Source organism: Anarrhichthys ocellatus, unplaced genomic scaffold (genome assembly GCF_004355925.1).
Source record: "Anarrhichthys ocellatus isolate YVR2014 unplaced genomic scaffold, GSC_Weel_1.0 scaffold24, whole genome shotgun sequence".
Lineage (NCBI taxonomy): Eukaryota > Metazoa > Chordata > Actinopteri > Perciformes > Anarhichadidae > Anarrhichthys > Anarrhichthys ocellatus.
The window spans coordinates 11,647,273-11,669,924 of record NW_022280054.1 but is presented as its reverse complement, the minus strand read 5'-3'; the positions used below and the strand labels follow the sequence as shown (position 1 = coordinate 11,669,924).

Genomic DNA, 22,652 nt, shown 5'->3' with positions numbered 1-22,652 from the left:
GTACTGTACTGTATATCTACTGTATATGTAGAGAGATTTAAAGTAGTATCGATCTTCCTATCCAACAATAAGTGACTCTGTAAACTCTAGTTATATCTTTATAACATTGGTATGTTGGATGCTTCATGAAAGTACATTTTGAACTCAATATTATTTACATAATGGTGGTGAAGAAAACTTAGAAATGAATCCGCTGAAAGAGGCTAAAACGCTCTGAAGAGTTGAGGGGAACTGTTTCTAACTTTGTTTTGTCACTACAAGCAACACCATTTGATCTGTTGTGATATAAAATATGCACTTAAATTAGAGATATAGATTAAAGCATCTTTAGGAACCACCTGCAGCTCAAATCACCACCAACAGAAGAGTGAGATGTGCCACGTCTCTCTCTGGTATGTTAATTGTCTTTTTTTTCATTTATCGAGCGTTCCGGAGCCGTTTCCCCCTTCGTGACTTGTAGCGGTGATCCCTACGGAAACAGCAACACATATGCAAATTAGCCTTTGGCTTTTGTTTCCATAGTAACACTCGTTGGGTAAAAAGGTTGACTCTCGACTGCTGTTTGTAGTTCCACACACACTCTGACAGAGACACGTTTTCATTTGCGGACAAACGAACATTTCAGTCCATCTGCTTCCTCTTTTGTTTGTGTTGACAGGTGTGTGTGTGTGTGAGAGTGTATTTTTGGATAACTGTTGACTGTTGACACCACCTGTTTTTAGCCCAAATCTCATTAATTCCGTCAAGGTTTAATTGTCTCAACCGACTGGTGCGGTTGTGTGGAATAGTCATAATGATCTGCTCAGGAGGATGGCGCGTTAAACAAATATAATGAGACGCTTTCTAAGGCCAGACTCTAATAGTTTCTGGGATAAAATCAAAAGGTCAGAGTGGAAATGAGAACTCCGGAGAAAGTTGTGGTTCTTATAATAAGCTCCATCAGCAGTGCTGCTTCTAAAGACTGCGTTATTACTTTGCGATGAAGCTGTGAGCTACAAGAGTGAACAGTAAACAGGATTAGGAGGACATGAGCTCCAACTGCCGGAAACTAATGGAGCGCATCTTCTCAAGTCGGGTGAGAAAGGAAGGAGAGTCAAAAAAAACACTTTTCAATGTGAAGAGTGCAGCCGCAGAGAAAATGATTAAAATATGAATTGAAAGCATTTTATTCTTATTTCACTGTATTCAAAACATAATGAAAGCATCACTAAGATGTTAGTAATCTTTATTCTGCCCATAGTGAGCGTCTGAGCAGACTCGACTGCATCGCTGTAAGTGCTTTGATATCATATTATAGTTTAGCTTGATCCAAGAAAAGGTCCGATAATTTATCAGCTGAAAGCAGACTGGCTTTTATCAGGTGGACTCATTCAAACAACCGGCGTGATGATGTTGTTTTATGAAAGAAGCTGGAGATATTTTAAAAGCAATATTACAACATTGCAGGAAATAATTCTGAAACTCAAATTTTGCTGAAAGGACATTAATTACAACGAAGATTCCCCACCGTTCATTTCAGTACTAAAAAAAACGACCCTGTCTTTGAACCTTTGGTTCATTGGTTGTTAGATTTTGGTCTTTACGTTACATTATTGTCTGATCCGTTGCTAGTAAACAAATATTGATGCAGCTGTTAAAGGTGAATTATACTTTACTTGGTCACTTGGGGGGCAGAAATCAACAATAATCTGAAAATCACACACATTTGACACATTTATAGAGTTGATATTAACGTGTTAGACAAGGTGCAGCATTATAGTTTTGGTCGTATTTCTTGTGATTTTATGATTCTTTTTAGCTCTGTTTTGGTCTCCACCGTCCACCAAGTCTTTAGCTTGGTAGTTGTTCCTTCACTTTTCTCAGCAAGCTGCTAATCATGTCTGTCGTTTGATGCTGGACGGATGGTGTAAAGCTGATTCATCAAAGCTTTCAAACATATTTTCTGCAGCTGCTGTAAAAATGCTATAATGAGAGCGGTAAAAGTCAACCTATTTGCATGCCAGATGTGTCAACACATAAATGATGGGCATTTAGTGTCTCCCCAAAGCTCTGTCTGGGGGGTCAGACTGTCAGACCCTGCTGCTGTAAATTGAGATCCTTTTTCTAAATGAACTCTGGTGCTCTGAGACATTACCACTTCCGTCCACAGGGGCCGCCAACATCAATACGGAACTAAAAGTTCCTCGCTTTGATAAAAAGGGGTTTATCAGGAGACAGAAGGGAGGGGAGGAAAGAGGAGGGTAAGACTGGAAACAGGGAGAGGGATGGTGGGTTCAAAGTGACTCATGTCCAGACTCATTAATGGCGTGTATTGTGTGAGGCCTGAGGCAGGACGCGGTCCCCACCACCGACTCCCACAGGGGGGACACTAATGACAAACATCCTGCTTCACGGTGCAGGAGACACTCCATGCATCACATCTGCTTGTTTATTCTCACCCTGCTTACTCTAATACTTGATCTTTCTCCTGAGAAAGAAACAACTCCCTTGCTTTCTGTCACACTATCTCTCTCATGCACACAGCTGTTGTTGCACCGTCAAAGAGGGCAAAGCAGCTTGCAACTTTGTTTTCCGGCTCCTTGCTAGAGACACAGCAGTGCATCCCCCCCCCCCCCCCCCCAACTTCCTTGTTGATAATGAATGAATGGTTCACCGTGTGTTCGTTGTGCATGAATTATACAGTGGGGGTGTTTTTATGTTTTGTGAGAAATACGATTTCAAGTGCTTCAACAAGTCTGTTATCTGTGTCAAGCTGTCCGGAAGAGAAGAAGACACAGAGGGAGAGGTACAGAAAATGCTTCCAATTACCTCTCCAGCTCTTCTTTTCACAGCAATTCACACTTTTTTTATGTTGCTTCATAGAAATGTGGCTTTTTTATTTTTTTGTACCCTGATCGACAGAAAGTGTTGAATTGCAAACAAATTTCTAATTAATTAAACATATGCATATTTCACCTTTTAATAGGACACAACTAAATCACTACAGGCGCAGCCAGTTGGTTTAGAAGTCACATAATTAGTTAAAACCCTTGTGTTGTCCTCCCGACTGCCATACACCTGTTGTCCTCTGGGGTCAAAAATGACCCCACCTGGTTTGACTGTTTTTAAAGCATATAGTATAAATTGTCAATCAATTCTGTTTTACACCTTTAGTCTTACTTCAGTCCAACCCATTACAACAAATGTTTCCCTTCATTTTGGAATTTAGGGCCAATAGACCTTGTTTACATAAAAGTATACCCTGTTTCTGAGTAAAATACAATGAAACAATGAATTATTTTGACTTTATATTATTTTTTACTATTTGACTGATCACAGAGAGGTACATGTCAAAGTTTAGTGAGGATGCTGTTCTTGAATCATTTGAATTTTTCTAATGGCAGCACATAATCACACCTGTTGTCCTCTGGGGTCAAAAATGACCCCGTCAGGTTTGACTGTTTATAAAGCATACAGTATAAATTATCACCCACCTCTGTGTTTCAACTCCTTAGTCAACTTTATTCCAAGTCATTACCTGACATATAAAACGTCAACATTCATTTCTGCAACATTTAACCCTCCTGTTACCTTCAAATTTGCTAACACCTGTTATCCTGGGGTCATTTTTTACCCCAGCAATTTGAACCTGCAGAACATTATTGTAATTAAAATTGCTACCAAAGTTTATGTGTCAGGTACTTAGTTTTTTGTTGACTACATAAATAGCCCTTCATATAAAACAACCCCCCCCCCCCCGACACCCAAACCCATATACATCCAGAATCCCTGTTACGGGACTATGGAGAAATATGCAGATCACCATCAAATCTCACTGATTGACCTAAAATTGGAAAGAGATATTTTTTGGGTGTTTTAATGGCTTTACATATCACTTTACATATCAACATGTTGAGTTTGTGTTTACCCAGTTGTCCCCATTAAATTAGGAAAAGTCATTCAATATTAAACCAAAAATATGATGTCTCATTTATTTAGAACATTTTGTGTTGTCCTGGGGTCAAAAATGACCCCAGGACAACACAAGGGTGGAGATGAACTTTCAGTTGATTATAGTACAAATACACCAGTATCTGGAAGGTCTGAGTGAGTCAGCACAGACTACATCAAAAAGGGAACGTAGTCACTGTGACGTCACCCATCGGTTTGTAGACTGCAGTTTTGAAGCCTTGAGTTTGACATTTTGGCCGTCCCCATCTTGTGTTTTGGTCGTTGCCATCTTGGCTTTTTCACAACCAGACATCACAGGAGAGGGTGGAGCTAAGTATCATTGAACGATGACCAAAATGGACAATTAACATTTCTGAACTGAAAACACTGTGAAAGGGTTAAAGTTGCACGGACAACTCCCAGACCGGACAACGCCATGGTAGCAACCACAGTAGCCCCGCCCTAAATCATCCCCTGCTTTATGGTCTGTTTGACTCTAAATGGACCATAATGTACTAAATGAACATCATGCTGTATTGAAGAAGACTTGAAACTAGAGATTGAGACCATAAACTCATGTTTACAATGTTTACTGAGGTAATAAATCAAGAGAGAAGTAGAGTCATTTTCTCATAGACTTCTATACAACCAGAGGAGTCGCCCCCTGGTGGACACTAGAGAGAATGCAGCTTCAAGACACTTCCGCATTGACTTCACCTTTCTGAACCGGAGGTCACTGCCTGACTTTAACACCACAAACTGTGACAACGCGGTCACACCTCTCTGCAACTCTCACTCATTCCACCGTTGTCGTCCAGCAACAAGTCACGTGACACAATAACTAACAGACCGGGTCGAAACTAAACGTAAAGACAAATGTTTTATTTCCCTGTAGGGGTTCTTTCCATAATGTTGTCAGACACTTATATACAATAACAATCCGAGCATGTCAGTGGAAGGACAACAAGCTCTTTTTAGTTGATGTACATTGACGGTAGAGGAGTTGCCCCGAGCGATTACACTGCAGCCCTTTTAGCGGATGCCGGCTGCATCATTCCCACGCAATACCGGAACAATCTCAAAAAAATAGTTGTCCCCCTTAATCACTTAGACACAAAAAACATGGGGAAATAGAGTCCAGGTTGAAAAATACAGAAAGTACTCAGGATAAATGAGGATGACTTTTGAAGTAAAAACCCGAAATACTTTGAGACAATGTAGCTGATTTCCTGCCAGCTGTTGTTGCCTAATGATGCTCAGAGTCCTTTCAGGTGACAAAGATGTATCTGCAACGGTGCTAAATTAAAAAATCCATTCACACACACACACGTGCACACACGCAACACACAACCAACCCCGGGCCATTGCTGACGCCTTTGGGCCTATAAAGGCTATTACACTGTCAATACATGTACGTCACAGAATCTATGTGTGTATTCCCTCTGGCCATTATCGTATCGGTGTGGTGAGCTGTCATTACAGTGAGTTGTGTGACAGCCTGCAGCGCCGCCTGTGTGTGTGTGTGTGTGTGTGTGTGTGTCTGAGTGACACAGCAGAGAGAACAAACAAAAGAGCATTGGCCTAATAGAAAACCTGAAGCTGAATCCTAGAATTTTTCCCTGTTTTTTAATCTCTAAAAGAGGAGAGAAAAGCCTCAGTGACTCTTCTATGTGAATCAACATGAGCTAATACAGTCTGATGGGTCTTTAAATGGAGTCCACGATCCCCTTAGGGGGTCTCTTACATGACCCCCCCCCCCCCCCATGCATTATCCTAATGATCTAATGTAGGCTCTAAAAATAAAAATAACATGATAATAATAGACACCCTTTTCTTTTGCTTCATCTCTCTTTCATCATCCTCATCTTTTTAAAGTGTACTCACAACGCACTGCAGGAGCGCCCTCCACTGGTGAAACGTCGCAGTAAAATAATAAAATAAATATATCAATTCACAAGCATTTATTTTTATTCTGAAACACTGCATAGACTTAAATCAAGACTCATGAAGCGAAACACGTACAAACAATACGCACAGTGCATTTGGTCGAGTACATATACATCACTGACTGTGTGTCGATCACGGAGCTACAACAAACACATTTCTATCGTCTTTCAAGTGGGTTCCAGGTACGTTTCAATACTCAAGACCGTGTTGGCAAGAGCAAGTCAAGTTCAGTCCAAATAGCCCCAAAAAAAGAAATGAAAAACAAAACAAAAAAAAAGCCAGTCTCTCCGTCAGCCCCCTGCAGGGTGAGTCATCAGCAGAAAGCAAAGCGTTGGTTCTCCAGCAGGGAGGGGTCCCCACCAAGCCTCAGTTAAACAATGACGTCATATAGAATACAGTAAACAGTGTTGCTTTTTAAATATTATATTGTATTATTTTGTAGAGAGCATCACTTTAGTATTATTTTAGGACATATTCGGATTCGTGATTCCAGTGTGTGTGTGTGTGTGTGTGTGTGTGTGTGTGTGTGTTGACCTGGGTGGTGTGAGCTGCTGCACGACATGGTCCTTTGCAGGGATGAATAAAGTTGTATAGAATTGAATAGTGACCATCTGTAGGTCATGTTTCACCACATCTTGTCATTTAAAATGATGCTTAAAGACACATATCAAAAATCTTTAAAATCTTTAAAACTTTAAAATAAAACGTATTATGGACCAATACACATCCCCCCCCCCCCCCCCCCCCCCCCCACACACACACACACTAAACTGTCAGCATGTGCTCTCTACGGTCTAATACATCTCACAGAGGTTGTTTGACTTGTCCCAGCCCTTTATGGATATCATATCATGGAGGATTTGGGGCTTCTTTTTTTTTTGTTTTTTAAGGCAAGCTGATGATTTACGCGTTGCTGGTGGTTGGACTGTTTGCGCCTCTGTTTGCGCCACCGGTTTCCTCTGCGGGTGATGTTTCTCCTCTTTTTGGCCGTGGAGGATAACACATTCAGCCGGAATCATCCGCGCCGTTCCCGAACCGTCCCTTCACGGTCTCCTCCGATCCCTCCTCCGCCGCGCCGCTGTCCGATTCCTCCTCTATGGTGACGCGCGTGTCAGCGGACGAGCACAGCGAGCTGACGCTGCTCTGCTCCGCGCACAGCGCGCACGCCAGCGGAGACGGCAGCGCGCCCCCGCAGGGGAGGTGCCCGAAATGGTTGCCGTGGTTACCGCAGAAGGGCAGGGACAGCTGCACCGCGCGCAGCTCCGAGACGGCGGCGGGAAAGGTGAGGCTGTGCTTCTTGGGCAGCGCGCCCCACTCGCGCTGCTCCTCCTCGTGCAGGAGGCGCGTGAAGACGTTGGTCCTCCTCTTCTCTCGCCTTTTGGAGCGCACGTAGCCCAGCATTATACCACAGAGGAAGATTCCGTAGAAAGACATGACTATCAGGATGTACGGGTACGCGTTCCCGTCGCTTTTGTCCGCCGGCGAGCGTGCGTGCAGGACCCGTTTGGATGACGCTGTGGAGTTTTCCAGGTGCCCCATTTGTTTTTCAGTGCAGCTCACGTGGAGGACCTAGAAAGTGCGCTGGAAAAGATACAGAAGTACATCCATAAATATGTGGATTCTTTTCCTTTACGCACACTTTACGCACGAGGATAGGTTCCCATTGAGGGGAGTTTTTCTATGCAAGGGATTGCAAAGTGATGAAAAACATTTGTAAAGTTATTATTATACGCCCACAACTACAACATGGACAAAACATTTTAAAACCTCTTTATTTGGAAAATGACGATGAATTTTCTCTTTTAAATGAAAAGTTAAGTAGCTATACTTAAGGCATGAAAAAATATAGAAATCAATGCTTCACTTTGACTTTTTGCTAATTAAATTCAGTGCATACAGCTTACTATTTATAAAAAATTTTAAATGCAACTTTAAAGTATATTATTATGTTTGCATCAGGATACTTCAAGAACATTCTGAAAGTTTTTTTAAAGTTTTGATTCGTACAGTTTACTTTGAAATGTCCAGTCATTGAGAAAAAGTTACCTAAAGTCAACACACAATGATTGAGTTCATATAAAACTAAACAAACATATATATATATATATAAACAATAACCAAATCCATAAACTGTCTACTCACCAAACTGAGGAGCTACGTCTCATGTGAACCTTCAGCGTTCAGATCTTCCTGCAGCTCTTCTGGAGTTTGGCAGCACTACTACATGCGTGATGTTATTTATACAGAGACCCCGGAGTGTCACGAGTCACATGACGGGGACTGATTTGTTAGATGAGTCCCGAGTCTATGGAAGCCCTGAAGGAGAAATAAGCCTCCAGACGGTTCTAACGAAATCATCAAATGCCCATGAGTATATCAGACTCTTTGAACGTCCAATAGAGAGAGACCAGAGGTGATGTGATGGAAAAAGAACTGTTAAGAAACTGGTGTTCAAAATCTCCGCATCTGTGTATAAGGACGCATGTCTCAAGCTTCTGTACTCTCCTGCGAACAATTAAAACATTTTCCATCCTCATCTCATCACACAGAACCTACAGCTTATGAATAAAAGCATGCAGCACGTTCAGGAGCGGCACGGTGGAAATGAAGATCAAAAAGTAGAAAGTATGTCTTTCAGGAAACTGCACAATACAGTGTATGAACGAGTTCATTTCCACCAGTGCAGAATTATATGTTATAACTATGAGATTTTGAAAAACAGCGCAGGTTTGGTAACATGAACAAAATTAGTTTTTCATTCTAAAGATGGCTGCTTTCCTTTTAGAAATGTGATCTCCAAATGACTGATGTACGTCTCCATACCGTTACAAATGGTGAGCATTAATGCTTGAATTTGTGACTATTATTGAATCAGCGACGGCTGATCATATGTCTGTCTTTTAGTCACTTAGGCATCAATGTCACACCCAAAGAGGCTGAAACACTGAATACAAAAGAATTACAGCGCTTTTTTTTTAAAACTTTCAATTAAATTAAGTAGACTTAGTGATATAAAATGTATTGCTCCAAAAACAATAAAACACTCATTGCATGTAGACCAAACACAATTCTTTATTTACCTCATTTTGGGTCATTTTTTTTCCAAATGTCAAGTTACAAATAAATAGTTGGATGCGCTTATGTTACAAGGCGAGCTCTCTGCACAGAGAGGGAGTGGAGCTCCACAAACAGGTTGCTTGATAATAAAGCTCGAGTTACAATAGAGGCTGTACACGTGATTCCTCTGCTGGTCACAGCTCCACACACATGTGTATGTTTGTATGACGACAAACGAAAAAGGAATTAAGAGAGGCGTGACTCAGAATCACAAGAGAAGGCAACAGGTGTCACATTGTGAGGGATGATGGCGTCATGTTCGTGCCGCGTACAAAGTTCACGAGTCACACTCGTGCACGTTACCAAAAAACTATGCGACTTTAAGCCGGCGGTGACAGTCCTGCAGAGTAAACGTTAGCCACACTTGTCATTTATTTAAATCCTGCTTGCTCACATCGAGAACGCTTCATTTGTGTGCCGTCTGTAATCAACGGCCTTATTTGGATAGAAATGATCCATTTTCACGTTGCACTGTGACTTGTCAAATGTGACAATGATTACATTCATTTCATCTGTAAAACAAGCAAGTTCATGTGCATTTTTTGCACATAAAAAAGTATATACTATCCCTGTAGGAAAGTACAATAGACTAAACAACAGTGCATCTTTGTTTCTTTTCTTTTTAAATAAGAATATTAGGTGCCATCTGTCATTTCCCTAAAAAAAAGGACAACAATCTTAACATTGATGATATAAAGATAAAAATTGTTTGACCAGATATGACCTCTGCATTTTTTAAATTTTATTTTACCACCCTGCTCTCGCTTGCCCTCAAATGACTTTGTGCTTTTGGTATCAAGATGTGCTCACGGGCGGGACGTCCCACGCCCGTGAGAGTCAAAGTCCCGACTGTGGGTGGGAGACAAAATAAACCACAGAACTCAAAACATGTGGACAAAAAAAAGAAACAAAAGACTTAACCGTCTCCTGACCTGCAGGAGGAAGGATTTTCATACCTCTACGTTAAAAGAAAGAAATTAACTAAAGGAAAAGATTTAACCGATCTTAACGTCTCGTCGGCACAAAGCGACTAGGAAACAAACATGTCCGCCCAACCTTCTTGAGCTTCTGCTGCTTGGCACTCAGAGAGAGTTCAACAGACAACATCAGCTGTTTCATAACTCACATCTGGAACAATAAAGATCCCCCACAAAGTGGTCATACACCTGGCTGAGAAGAAAAAAAGCAGAGGGGGAAAGGCAGCAGTGTTTGTGTTTTTCTTTTTCAGCCTTTCTTTAGTTACAAATTCGACAACAAAAGTTGCCTCCACGATGGAAGCGGTGACTCCCTACACTTTCAGCTTCTTCACAGATTCAGGTCTCTTGTGTTCATGGGGCAGGATGAGAGGGGGCAGTGAGAGGGCACTGAGAGAGTTCAGAGTGCTGGTCTGTGCTTTTGAGGATAACCAACGCGTCACTTCCCGCCGTACATTCTCTCGATGTCGTCCTGGTATCGTGTCTTCAGCTCCTTGCGCTTGAGCTTGAACGCATCAGTCACTAACCCCATCTCGGGGGTCCACGGGTCCGGGCTCAGGCAGATCTTTCGGGGGATCTCGAAGCGCTCCAGCTGGGCTGCGACAGAAGAGGACGAAGCGTTAACTCAACCCCTGGAAAAACGCTCACAAAAACCTCACCTTTTGACCCTCTTCTCACCTGCTAGAGCGGCCTCGGTGATGACTTTGAGGACCAGCTCCTCCACGGCTTTGCTGCCGCACAGCTCCTCGCATGAACCTCGGATACCGTACTGGTCGGCCAAAGCCAGCAGGTGCTTCTGATTGGGCACCACGAAGCCAATCACGTACGTCTCATCGCTGCAGAGTGGGAGGAGAGGGGACGACAAAGAGGGCCGTCAACGTGAAAGAAAAACAGAGAGCGGTTATAAAGCGACGCCGGCGTTTGTGTGTTATTCCAGCGAGCGAAGGTTCGGCCAAATAAGGCGATGGAGCCCAAACATCAATTCTTCACCAAGTGACGTTTTCTTCCCGTAAAAGGGAATGGAAACATGCCTGAGCAGAGCGTGAACAGATTGCATTCTCCAAATATCTTTAAAAAAAAAGTATCTGACTGTTGCACTTTTGACACATAAGTGAACCACAGACTCACAGCGTCAAATATGAAACTGTTAAGTTAAAGGCGCCCTGTGAAGTTTTTTAGGTTCACAATCAAAGCTTGTGTTTACATTTAGTGTTGGTCACCTACATTCATTGTGTGAGATTTAACAAAACATGTTGAAAGTATTTCCTGCCTCGTGAAACATTTGCAAAGCTGATCTTTCTTAAAATCACTTCTTTTTGCAAACGGAGGAGTCGCCCCCTGCTGGTCAGTAGAGAGAATACAAGTTTAAAGACACTCCCGCATCTGCTTCACTCGCCTGGTCCATCCCCATAGACCACCATGTTAAAATGCCCAACTTTACAGCAGAAATATACATGTTTACAGCCTGGTACAAAAAATGGTTTTGGTCTCTAAAGCTAATAATCACATTCATAATAACTGTACCATTTTAACTACATTAAGCCTTAAGTTTATGCATAACTAAGGAGCGTGACGGGTTGCTACCACGGCGTCGCTATCACGGCATTGATCGTTGTCTTATTGTGCTGAAGGACCCTCTAAGAAGACGGCTGTTAATTCTTTCCTGGTCGGCACCTTTTAGTTTAAAGGAAGTATTCACTGTGTTGATATTTATGTTTAAAACATTAAACTCACTTTATGATGTATGCGCTAACAGACACACAAACGCACCTGTTGGCGTAGGCACAGATGTTTTCGACCAGAGAGCAGTTCTTCAACACGGCCTCCACCTTCCCCAGAGAGACGTACTCGCCCGCCTGCAGCTTCACTAAGTCTTTCTTACGATCTGGAAAACACAGCAGAGACCGCTGCTCTGTCATGATCTGTACTTTCAAGTGTGGATGTGTTTCTATTTCTTGAAAAGAAGGGAAGAGGACACATTTTCCACTGAACTGTGTGTATCTGACCGGATGTCATTTTGGGGTTCTGGCTGACTAAAGTAACAGGACTGTGGAGTAAGTGAGGAACAATCTGATTCATTAAAAGGCTTCACGATGGATGGAGGTTGAAAAATCCAGGAGTGTGGAGTAATAACGTTTATGTAGAAGCATCCGAACAAAGACAGATTACCCCAAATGGTAATCTGCATCGATACGACTAACTGCATGTCCTCCACTCTACACATCCACCGTCATCCCTCCATTCTGCCTCTCCTCACCAATTATCTTGAGGCACCCGTCTTCGTGAAACTCCCCGATGTCTCCCGTGCAGAACCACCTCTGGCCGTTCTCGTCCGTAAAGAAATCGTCTTGGTTCTTCGCCTCGTTCTTGTAGTACCCCATGGTGACGTTGGGTCCGCCGACCAGAATCTCTCCTCTCGGATGTGGCTTGTCGGTTCTACGGTAACCACCTGAAAACAGGGTTAAAAAATTCAGCGGATTGAGAATAAAAATGTTATAAAACAACAAAAAAATGCAGATTCTGCTACACAATAACTCTACGGAGATTGAAAACAAAAACAAACCCTGACATGCTTATTGTTTATTCTGAATTCTATTTCTGCTCCGCAAGCCAAGCAGGCAATAAACTCAAACTTGATAAGTATCAAGATTTAACTGAGGGTATTAAAAATGAGTTATGATCCCTTACGTAAAAAAGATTGAAGTTGTGCGGGAGTGGAAAGAAGAGAAGAATGTTTTTCCTTCCAAGGCCAGGTCTCACTGGTCTGGGGAATGATTAACGGCGGATGGATTGGTAAACTCAGAGAAGAGTGTGCATGAGATTACATGCAAGAAACAAAAGCAAACAAGGGCTGATGAATGTCCTTGAGAATCCATTCAACGCTGTGTCATTCCATGGATGTTATCGATATGCTATCTGTGTGTGTGTGTGTGTGTGTGTGTGTGTAGCTCCTCTCCCAGTCTCACTCACCCTCCACCCAGTCTTGGAGCTTGATCTCACAGCAAACCAGTGGCCCTCCCACTCTCCCGGTGCTGTAATCCCACACTAGAACAGAGGAAACCCACGTGATCAGGAAGCACGCTAGCATCGCTGGCACGACATTTAGCGCCACAGCGACGCAACCTCACTTGTTCCCAAAGGAATGTCCACAAAACAGCGTTGTCCAGACCGCAGCGGAGAGTGACGGGCAGCTGTTGGTTTCGGTCTGCCTGGGAAACGCTGGAAGCATTTCCATTTGGTTTTTGTTTATTTTTTTGGGACAAATGTGTCGTCAATGAAAGCTAATAGATTAGCTGCAAAGATAAAAACCGATTATTGGGACAGCCGCCTCCGCCACAGATACGAGCGGCATTCTCTAACGCACGTTATTAAGAGAAAGGAACATTATTTCCCTCTTTCGTGAGGAATGTCTGCATCATTTGTATTTATTTTACAAAACATGAGCTCACATCCCTTCATTTCCCACCAGGCTAACATCGTTACGCTAACTGGTCTCTCAGCTCAGATTTGTTGCTCATGTTGTTTCTACACCACTGTCTTCCTTTTCAAAACAGTTAACGTTAACTAAAACCCACGCACAATACTGTTCATCTACTCAGTATTTTTCCTATTTCTTATCTTTATATTCATGTCCCTCCGCTGCTTTCATCTCTGCCCCGAGGTTGTGGAAACTCCATCGTTTTCCAAGCAACTTCCCACAGTTGCACAATAATGTGCAACTTCTTCCAGTTAATGAATCTTCATCTGGAGCAAATTACTACTTTAATTTGGTAGTTAATGAGTAGTTGTTACTGTTGATACATTGTAGCCCTCTCACATTGAGCAATTGTTAGCATCAGCTGAGGCTGATGGGAACGTCATTTGTTTCTCCGATTTGTGCCGGGATATCTCATTTCTTATTATTTCTTTTTCTCTAGCGATATACCACTCTGAGACTCCCATTACTGCTTACGTTCGCTGATGGTCCCAGCTCCGCAGGTCTCCGTCAGGCCGTATCCCTGACCCACCGGGCAGCAGAAGCACACATTCATGAAGCGCTGCGTGGCGGCGGAGAGAGGCGCACCGCCTGACAGCAACACTCGCGTCCGACCTCCCAGCAGAGAGCGCACTTTCCCGAACACCAGCCTGGATGGAAACGAACATAAAGGTGTGGCGAGAATAACCTGATGAATACCACGAAGAAGTTCTTTATAACTCTCGTCACAGTGAAAAACAAACACACCTGTCACATAGAGGTGTGCTGTTTCCTTTGGCGAGCTGCTCCAGTTTGTAGTTGTACGCCAGAGTGAAGAGCATTCGCTGGACACAGCTCATCTCCTCCACATTGGTCATCACGTTCTTATAGATGCGATCCATTATCTCCTGGAACCAGGACGGTGGAGAAGGAAAGAGAGGTGATGAGATATCGGGTGGGACTAAATGCACAATAAGAGAAAAAGCAGAGGCAACATGTATGACTGAGAGGAGCAGATAAGATAGAGAAGGACACGGCTATGGGAGGATAAGATAAATGTTGGCCAGTAAATCTTTGTTTCTGCACTTATCTGCCTGGTAAAAAGATACAAGTTTGAGAGATATGAGGTGCATTGCCAATGCAGCTCCTAATATGGGGCCCAGCTAGAGCGCCAGCACCTTTTAAAATGGAGAATCTGCCAGATACAATTAAGTATTGGATCTGAAGCACAGATGCATCTATTCTTGTGGAAGATATTTGGAATATCTTGGAACACATGAATGTGGGACACGCATGCTCTTTAATTTAGTTGCATAACAGCAAGTCTCCCCTACGGGTTACTCACAACAAGTGACCCACTAAACCAGAGGAAAGCAGAGGGAATCCACAAGAGCCAATCTGTGTCGGTTCATGAAAAGCAGAAGAGTACTGCAGTAAACTTCTTCCACCTTCATTGTTTGGTTACGGCCAAGGTAGATAAGATGTGTGAATGGTATAATATATTTGACTATTGTATGGGGAAAAGTACAACAATTAGCAAAAACATACAAACAAATCACAAAATTTAGTGAAATAGTAAAAGGTTGAATTTGCATTATTTGCGAACGAAAAAACCCCAAATTTCCTTAAAGGGGACATATGTTCATTATCAGGTTCATACGCGTATTTTGGGTTTCTACTAGAACACATTTACATGCTTCCTTAAAAAACATAACTTTTCTCATACTGCCTGTCATCAGTGTGTAAAAGATTTGTCTCCGAGATTTCCTCGTCATGATTCCACGTCAGCGTGCGTAAAGTATAACCGAGGCTTTTAAAGCTGCATTACTCAATGTTTGACCACTAGGGGGCAGAAAAAAGCTGAACGACTGAGTCGCCACATATCACCAGCTCATGGCTAAAACTTCACCAGCCTCTCAGTAATTTACTTCGTCTGGTTGGTGCAAAGCATTTAGAATAAAGTGGGTTCATGAGAGTGAATTAAATGATTTGTGTATTTGGCCTGGCTGTCTTAGTGAGGAATAAACTGGATGAAATGGGGTGAACTGGCTCAACTGTGTCTCCAACTAAATTAAATTCCCATACAACTAAAGAGCATTTAAGTTTTGAGGGAAACAGATTTTCTCTCGGAGTAAGATCACATTGTAAATTGACAAAAAACTAAACAAAATCACTTGGTTATGTTTAGTACAACATCATGGTTTTATATTATACATTCAAAACGTAATTGGCAGTTTTGTTTCGTGGGAATACAAAGAAATAGAACTGTGCTGAGAACAGGAATATCAAAGGAATTGGTATAATTTCGTTTCTTGGGTAGGACACAGTTTCATTCCTAACTTGACTTGGTGTTTGAGTTTCCTGTTGATAAAGCGCCTGCAGCGGAGAGGACTGAACCCCACAGATCAAGAACACATCATCATCCAAATCAGCAGAGCGTCTTCAAAAGCAGGATTCATAGTTAAAACCAAAAACAAAACAAACAGCTGGCCCTTGTGTGTGTGTGTGTGTGTGTGTGTGTGTGTGTTTGTGAGAGAGGAAGTCGACACAGGATTCACGCAGCAGCCCGTTGTCATATCACAGCAAACAATTTGTATGTGTGTGTGCGTCGTGGGGATAACCACATGGGGCTTTCTCACGTTCTGTTTACAGCTGTGAATGGTTCCAGACACTGGGGCCCTCTGCCCTTTACACTACGACCACTGGGAGATGGGGGAGGGAGGGGGGGAGCTCATAATGTGAGAGAGAGGGAGAGAACTAGCCGGCTTACAGTTAAACCAACGAGAGAAATGTAATTATAATCTATCGTCATGCGGTTCAGTCGTTTTTTGAATATCTTCACGGCAGTTAAAGTTCCGTCATATCTTCGTATATAAAAACGTTGCGTCACTCAACGTTTGAAAGAATCAGGATTTTAACACTTAACATGAGCTTTGACTTTGAGTTATTAGATAAAAAATAATAATATTGGCAAACAAGACGACAGCAGCAAAGTTCGTAACTACCTAAACTTAATACAGAAAGCCCATCGTGACGTGATGCTTCCCTTACACGGTCTCATCAACCGCGTCACTGGAAATCAGCCACACACAAAAAGTAGACCCCTTCTCAACTTTTGTCACTACTCCTTTTAAAACTACCAAAGCACTTAAGAAGGGTGGAGCTCCCGTCACCTCCCATCACTGACTAAATAAATACAGCCCTGCAGGGTTTTGAGTAAAGCTCATCCTGGCGTCGTCGCTGCTGAAATGGATTAATATGCCATTTGTACGCCGCTGCGCGTCTTAACATTGTTTAGTGATGAAGAGCAGAGCTTCCAGCGGTAGGAGGCAGACAGTATGTACGTCACAGTCAGTCCAGAGACAGAGTCCAGCAGGCCTGGACCTGTTGGATCTGTCACTGCTTCTCCACAGCTGGACTACGAACAAAGACGGAGGGGAATCTGACCTGCTGCCAAAAAAAAAGCAGCGTTTGAACCACTTGCAGAGACTCAATGAGAGATACCGTAAAGGTTGAGGCTTCTCAAACGTTACACTGTATAATGCAAAGTGTTGAGTGAACTGTACCGGGACAGCTGCCATCAGAGTGGGCCGCAAGGCGCTGGTGTCTCCCTTGCTTCCTTTCTTGATCTTGGTTGACTTTGGGTGGGGAAAAAAAAAGCACAATAATTGTTTCCACAAATCTCATTTGAAATCTATTTCCCAGAAATGCAAAAAGCAGTCCAGATCAGTCACACCTTACCTGGTCAGCTAGAGTCTGAGGTGACGAGTAGCCGATCCTACAGCCGTGAGAAACGCACACGAGCTCTGCACTGAGCTCCAGTACGTGGGCGAGAGGCAGGTAGCCGATGTAGGTGTCCTCCTCGCTGTGAACACACATGCACTCTTTGAGACCCCGAAAGTAGTCAGTGCCATCTCATTCAAGCCCGGTGAAGTTTACAAAGCTGGATAAATGTCCTCTGTCCTCTACACATGAAATATCTGTTTTAATACAAACCCTCATGATCTCTGGAGTCATACATCATGTAGTTATAATCTATAGAAGATGAATGCAGTGCATCAGAAAGATTATCTGCACAAAATAGGGCCATCTTTCTCCTTTGCTTGGACTTAAAAATGATCTGCTGGCCTTCTCTTTATCGCAAGTATTTCTGGATTCTGAGGAATCACAATGGACGTGTCTGCAGTTGTTACTGCAGCTTTAGCTTCCATCTTTATCTTTTTAATCAGTTCGACATCCTGGATATGTCCTTCAAACACATTTCAGACCATTCTATCTGCTTCTAATGGATCATCTTTGCTCAGGAAGTGCAGTTAGTGACAGTGTGGGCTCCATCGTAGCTCTGATGGCTCGATGGAGTAGCGACGGGGGGGCGGGGCTTCGCGAAGGATCAATTCTGAGCATACACAGTCATGTTACCTAACATACACAGGAAAGCCATCGCTTTCATTAGAAGTCTGATTGAGATTGTAACATCCGTAACCTCTCCAACCTCCATCTTTCTCCCCCCAACTCCCATCCTGACAGTTTTCTCCTCCGCTCATACTGAACGCACTCCCTTCCGTCTGCATTTCCTCCCACCACTGTCTGGTTCCCCAGAGAGAAGGGTCCCCCCCCCGCCTTTGTTTTAATGTAAACATTTGTGTTGCATGATCACACTAGCTGGCTCATACTTGTGCACATGCTCCGTTTACATGGAAGCCTCGACCTAGATATCAGCCCCAAAGGGTATTTGGGCACTTTTCCTTAAAACACAGCAGAAAAGAGGAAGTTACTGTCCTCACTGTGCTGATATAATGCCATTTAAACAGCTCGTCTCTTCTTCTGAGCCGGGCAGACAAGTTCAGCCATGAATGGGTTTAGGTGCAGACTGCTCAGTTTGGGAAAACATTCCCGGAAATATCACTTCTTCCATCAAAAGGTCCACCAGTCGAATAGCTTGAATTGGTTTAGTTTAAAGAAATAGATCAACATTTTGGGAAACATGCTTATTCGCTGCATTGCCATGAGTTAGATGAGAAGATTGATACCACTCTCATGTTTGTATGCTGAATATGAAGCTACAGCCACTTCGCTTAGCTTAGCATTAAGATTGGAAACAGGGGAAAACAGCTGGACCGTCTCTGCCCAAAGGTAACGATGTATAAAAACTTGCTCATAAAAACGATTAACTTGCAATTTAAGAGGAGTTTACTTCTTGGACTATTTCTTGGCACGGGTCGCATGTTTTTGTACAAAACCATTTTTTAAAAATGTAACAAAATAAGTCAGAATATTCAAATGTTAATGGTTGAACACAAGGAGCCATACAGGAATTTTGTCTACAATTAATTACAATTATTATCTGATTAAAGAAAAAGTAAACTTGACAACAAGTCTGACCAAACAATGTGCTTTAAGTATATATATATATATATATATATATAAAACATGTCTCTGATTGTGTACATCACGTTTCCAAGGGTGTAACATGGATTTTTAGATACGAGTTCGCGTGGCATACCTCAGGTTGGGTATCCGCTCGGCCATGCCCGTGATGCCAGCGATGATGTTGCTATGAGAGATCATGACGCCCTTCGGTATGCCGGTGGATCCGCTGGTGTACATGATGACCGCGATGTCCGACGGCAGCGGCTGCTTACGCTCACGTGCTGCTGCGATGTCAATGTGAAAACACACACATACACGCACACACACGTGAGCTTAATGTGACAGAAACGCATCGCAGTTACGCTGTGATTTGTATATATTGCATTTTGTATATCATAATTTGTTCACGCAGACACATTCTTGGAATGAAAGCCTCCGTGTGTTCCATTTGTTGCATGTGTGCAGGATGATTAATGATTAATAACAGAAGATGCACGGGGTGTCAAAGGCCGAGGAAATGTTTAGTTCCTGTAACTCAATAGAGGCCGTTCAAACGCATGGATGGAAAATAGTCAGCTGTGATATTAAACAACTCTTGGCACACTGGAGAGTTTGTGTCTGACTGTGCTAACTGAAAAAACACCATCTCTCCTCTTTCTCTCATCTCCCTCTGACTCTCTTGCACGTTCTTCTTTTTTCTCTCCGTCTCTGCTCTTTCATCATATCAGGACTTAGACTGTGTACATTTGTTGGCACTATTTTATCTTCCGTTGAATCCAGCTCTGGCTGTCAGTTCAGTGTGTGTTTGTTTACTTTGGACTTCCTCTCATCTTGTAGGCCGTAAATCTAATTTTTGCATGGATGCAATCTTTGATATGGCATCCAAGCAAAAATATTTTACTCTTAAGTCGCAGATCAGTGGATTTAAAAGCATATCAGACACCTAAATACTGCACAGCGGTTTATAACACTATGAGACAGGATTTTACTACTCTGGAAAAGTTACCACAGCAGCAAATATTCTATCTTTTGTGGTGACGATCGCGGGGTGGACAGTAGAAATACATTGTCCTTGTTACAAAGGAATGTGTGAATGCATGTACGTGATACGCCAATACAGCGTCTAGCCGGAAGGCGTTGAAATTAATGAGAGGGATGCGTATTTTGCACAAATGTTTCTTGAAATAAAGGAATGACGGTGCAGAGTGGTGATCCCTCTCTGGGCATCCTGTCGGAATAAATAAGTAAAGTTTAAATCAGTTTGAAGGGTTGAACAAAACCAGGTGGTGGTTTGCTCTGCTAGCAGCAGAGTTCACTTCATTCGTTCAGCATGGTGTGGAACAAAAAACAGAACTAAGACGTCTGAGCGCCCCGGAAAGAAACCCAAACAGAGGGTAAAGGGCGACAGTAAATCACACAGCAGTCACAAGGGGAGGGCCTCTCTTCGTCCTCTTTCCTCTTTCCTCGGATACGAGATACGTAGGAGTGTGTGCTCCGAGAGCTGATGTCATGTGAAGTTAACAGTGCTGTGTATAAACATGACCCTCCCCTATATCCCAGAGCTCCATCCTCCCTTCCCAAACCTACTTCCTTCCCTCTTTATCTGCACATGACACTACCAGCTTCTCTTGTTTTAGGTCACTCAGTTTAAGCGGCCACAATAAAAGGTGAAGAGTGGGCGATGACCTCTCGTCATCCGTCCAATCCACTCGCTGAATAAGCATCGTATCGCCCTTAATCCGATACAGATGTGAGCACTTCCTCATTCACATGACCTAACGGGACCGATACCAATCCGCCCCCAAGAAAAAACCCACCATGACCATCCCATTAAGAGAGGGACTATCTGTTACTAACCTCTAAGCTGCTAAATGTCATGGCGTTTGCGGCTTACCATTCTCGGGCCTGGCTCCCAGCTTCTGAACAGCAGCCATGTTGTGGACGCTGATGCCACGTGGATAGCCGGGCCACGAGGTCGGTGTGCTGTCCACTACGATGATGTGCTGCAGCCTCGGCACTTCAATTAGGATAGCCTGACAAACACACACACACACACACACACGCAAACGCAAGCATGAGCACAAATATGACAATCATCCACATGCCATGAAAACCAGGTTTCTTCTTGGACAAGTAACTAAAACATATATTTGGGCTCAGAGGGGATGTGTGAAAGGAGCAGAGGATCTGTGTTTATGCCACCTCGATAAAAGGGGAGATGAATTGCCAGAGCACCATTTGTCTTTAGGGATTGAACTTGTCCAAAAGGGTCCTTAACATCCAGCACGTGCACTTCTCCAGACAGTTGCCTTTATATTATTGTTGTAGTTAACACAAACCAGAGACAATGACATGTCAGGACCCAGTGATGTAAACACACCTTAACTTACTTCATTTTTTATTTGCAGGAATAGACTTTGTAGACTACAGGGAAATGTATCTCTAGATGTAATATTTTGTTTCTAGCGGTGTTTAGAATATCAGTTTGGGACTTTAAGGGCCCATAAAGATGGGATCTCTTAAATTTTTCTGATCAAAGGTAGCCTACTTTTTAATTATGTCCTTCTTGGGACAAGACTATTTTGGACTGGTGCTGCCTGCAGCCCACTGAAATATGAGATATTGGGCTACAAAAATAAGATAATCACTATTCATCCCTGCTTGTATGTCTTATTTGCTTACTGCAGAACTAAGCAATGCACAGTTGCTCATGATAAGTCCGTGGGAGGATTGGGCGATGCAGAAATATTACAACCAGATGACTGAGCGTAGGCTGCTCCCTCCATCAAGGCTAAATACTCATGTGGAGTGATTCTGTGTTTGTGTGTTGGTGTGTCTTCCAACCTTGAGTCTGGTCTCCAGGAGCTCTCTGCTGGTGATGATGTGGGTGACCTGAGTCTCATTCAGCCCGTGAGCGATGGCTGGACCTCCCAGCGTGGAGTAAAGGGTGACCACTGCAACACACACACACACACACACACACACATAAAACCGAACCATTATCACAAATTACTGAACCATAAACAGTCTTCTGGGCTTGTTTCCTCAGTATATTTACACATCAGTCATGTGAGACAGTTAATCAACTCTATACATAATGTAACTGACTGAAAGTACATATCTATAAGATGACCAAGATAAAGACTTTAAAGATTTGTGAATATATTAAATCATTTAAATGTCTTTAAGCTAGCCAATAGGGACACGTCTGTGTGTGTGGAGTTATCATACAGCCCGTGAAGCATGTGTGAGGACTCATCATGTACGGGCACTCTGTCTGTACACCGCTCCAGCCCTTCTGATTTAGCCCCTCCCACATCGATGACATCATCTGGCCTCAGCACAGCCTCTGAGCCAATGGGTCACAAGCTCTCGCTTCCTGACAATCATTTTTTTGGGGGATACAAACAGTATTGGTATGTATGTGTGTGTGTGTGTGTGTTATGACTAAGTGCAGCGCTGCTTTGTGTGCTTGCATACATGCGTCCACATTCGAACATCAGTAGTTGGAGCTATTAAGGGTTAAGGAGAGTTTGTTGCCTTTACTTAAAATCAGATATAAGAGAATAAGTGTGTGCTAGTTTTGTGCTTGTGTGTATGTGGTTATTGGAAGATCAGAGCGCCGGAAGAAAACTGTCTCCAGCTTAACTTTTGCACTGAGAAGGTGACGGGAGGATCGACAGATGTAGAGAGAGAGACAGACAAACACAGAGGAGTGAGGTCTGTAACCCCTCCTCCCTACACTGACACAGACACATGGGTTTATGGGACCGGGGCTTCAGTGACATCACATTCCTGCGTCATGGAGCTCCAACACTTCCTGCTCTGCTGCTGCTGTGTGTGTGTGTGTGTGTGTGTGT

The 22,652-nt window shown here is 43.1% G+C and overlaps 2 protein-coding genes across 3 annotated transcripts in view; both read right to left on the bottom strand.

Moving 5' to 3' along the window:
* Window positions 1-6,623: 6,623 nt before the first annotated feature.
* On the bottom strand, window positions 6,624-8,087 carry kcne4 (potassium voltage-gated channel, Isk-related family, member 4). Its single transcript, XM_031861223.1, has 2 exons — window positions 8,020-8,087; window positions 6,624-7,458 (listed from the first exon to the last, which is right to left on the bottom strand). The coding sequence occupies exon 2, from the start codon at window positions 7,414-7,416 to the stop codon at window positions 6,883-6,885; it is 534 nt and encodes a 177-aa protein (XP_031717083.1). The 5' UTR covers window positions 7,417-7,458; window positions 8,020-8,087; the 3' UTR covers window positions 6,624-6,882.
* Window positions 8,088-8,931: 844 nt separating this feature from the next.
* Window positions 8,932-22,652, bottom strand: part of acsl3a (acyl-CoA synthetase long chain family member 3a) — a 22,656-nt gene continuing 8,935 nt past the window's right edge. For both annotated transcript variants that reach the window (XM_031860704.1, XM_031860705.1), the window contains exons 4-15: window positions 21,637-21,746; window positions 20,687-20,825; window positions 18,926-19,076; window positions 17,164-17,287; window positions 16,989-17,060; window positions 14,191-14,330; window positions 13,921-14,093; window positions 12,939-13,013; window positions 12,226-12,417; window positions 11,739-11,853; window positions 10,647-10,804; window positions 8,932-10,565 (exon numbers count right to left, since the gene is read on the bottom strand). In XM_031860704.1, the coding sequence (XP_031716564.1) occupies window positions 10,408-10,565; window positions 10,647-10,804; window positions 11,739-11,853; window positions 12,226-12,417; window positions 12,939-13,013; window positions 13,921-14,093; window positions 14,191-14,330; window positions 16,989-17,060; window positions 17,164-17,287; window positions 18,926-19,076; window positions 20,687-20,825; window positions 21,637-21,746 (1,607 nt within the window). In that variant the 3' untranslated portion in view covers window positions 8,932-10,407. The remainder of the gene's footprint in view (window positions 10,566-10,646; window positions 10,805-11,738; window positions 11,854-12,225; window positions 12,418-12,938; window positions 13,014-13,920; window positions 14,094-14,190; window positions 14,331-16,988; window positions 17,061-17,163; window positions 17,288-18,925; window positions 19,077-20,686; window positions 20,826-21,636; window positions 21,747-22,652) is intronic.

Bases quoted from the DNA above. Each gene is read 5' to 3' on its own strand.
- kcne4 (XM_031861223.1), bottom strand. From the start codon at position 7,416: ATGGGGCACCTGGAAAACTCCACAGCGTCATCCAAACGGGTCCTGCAC.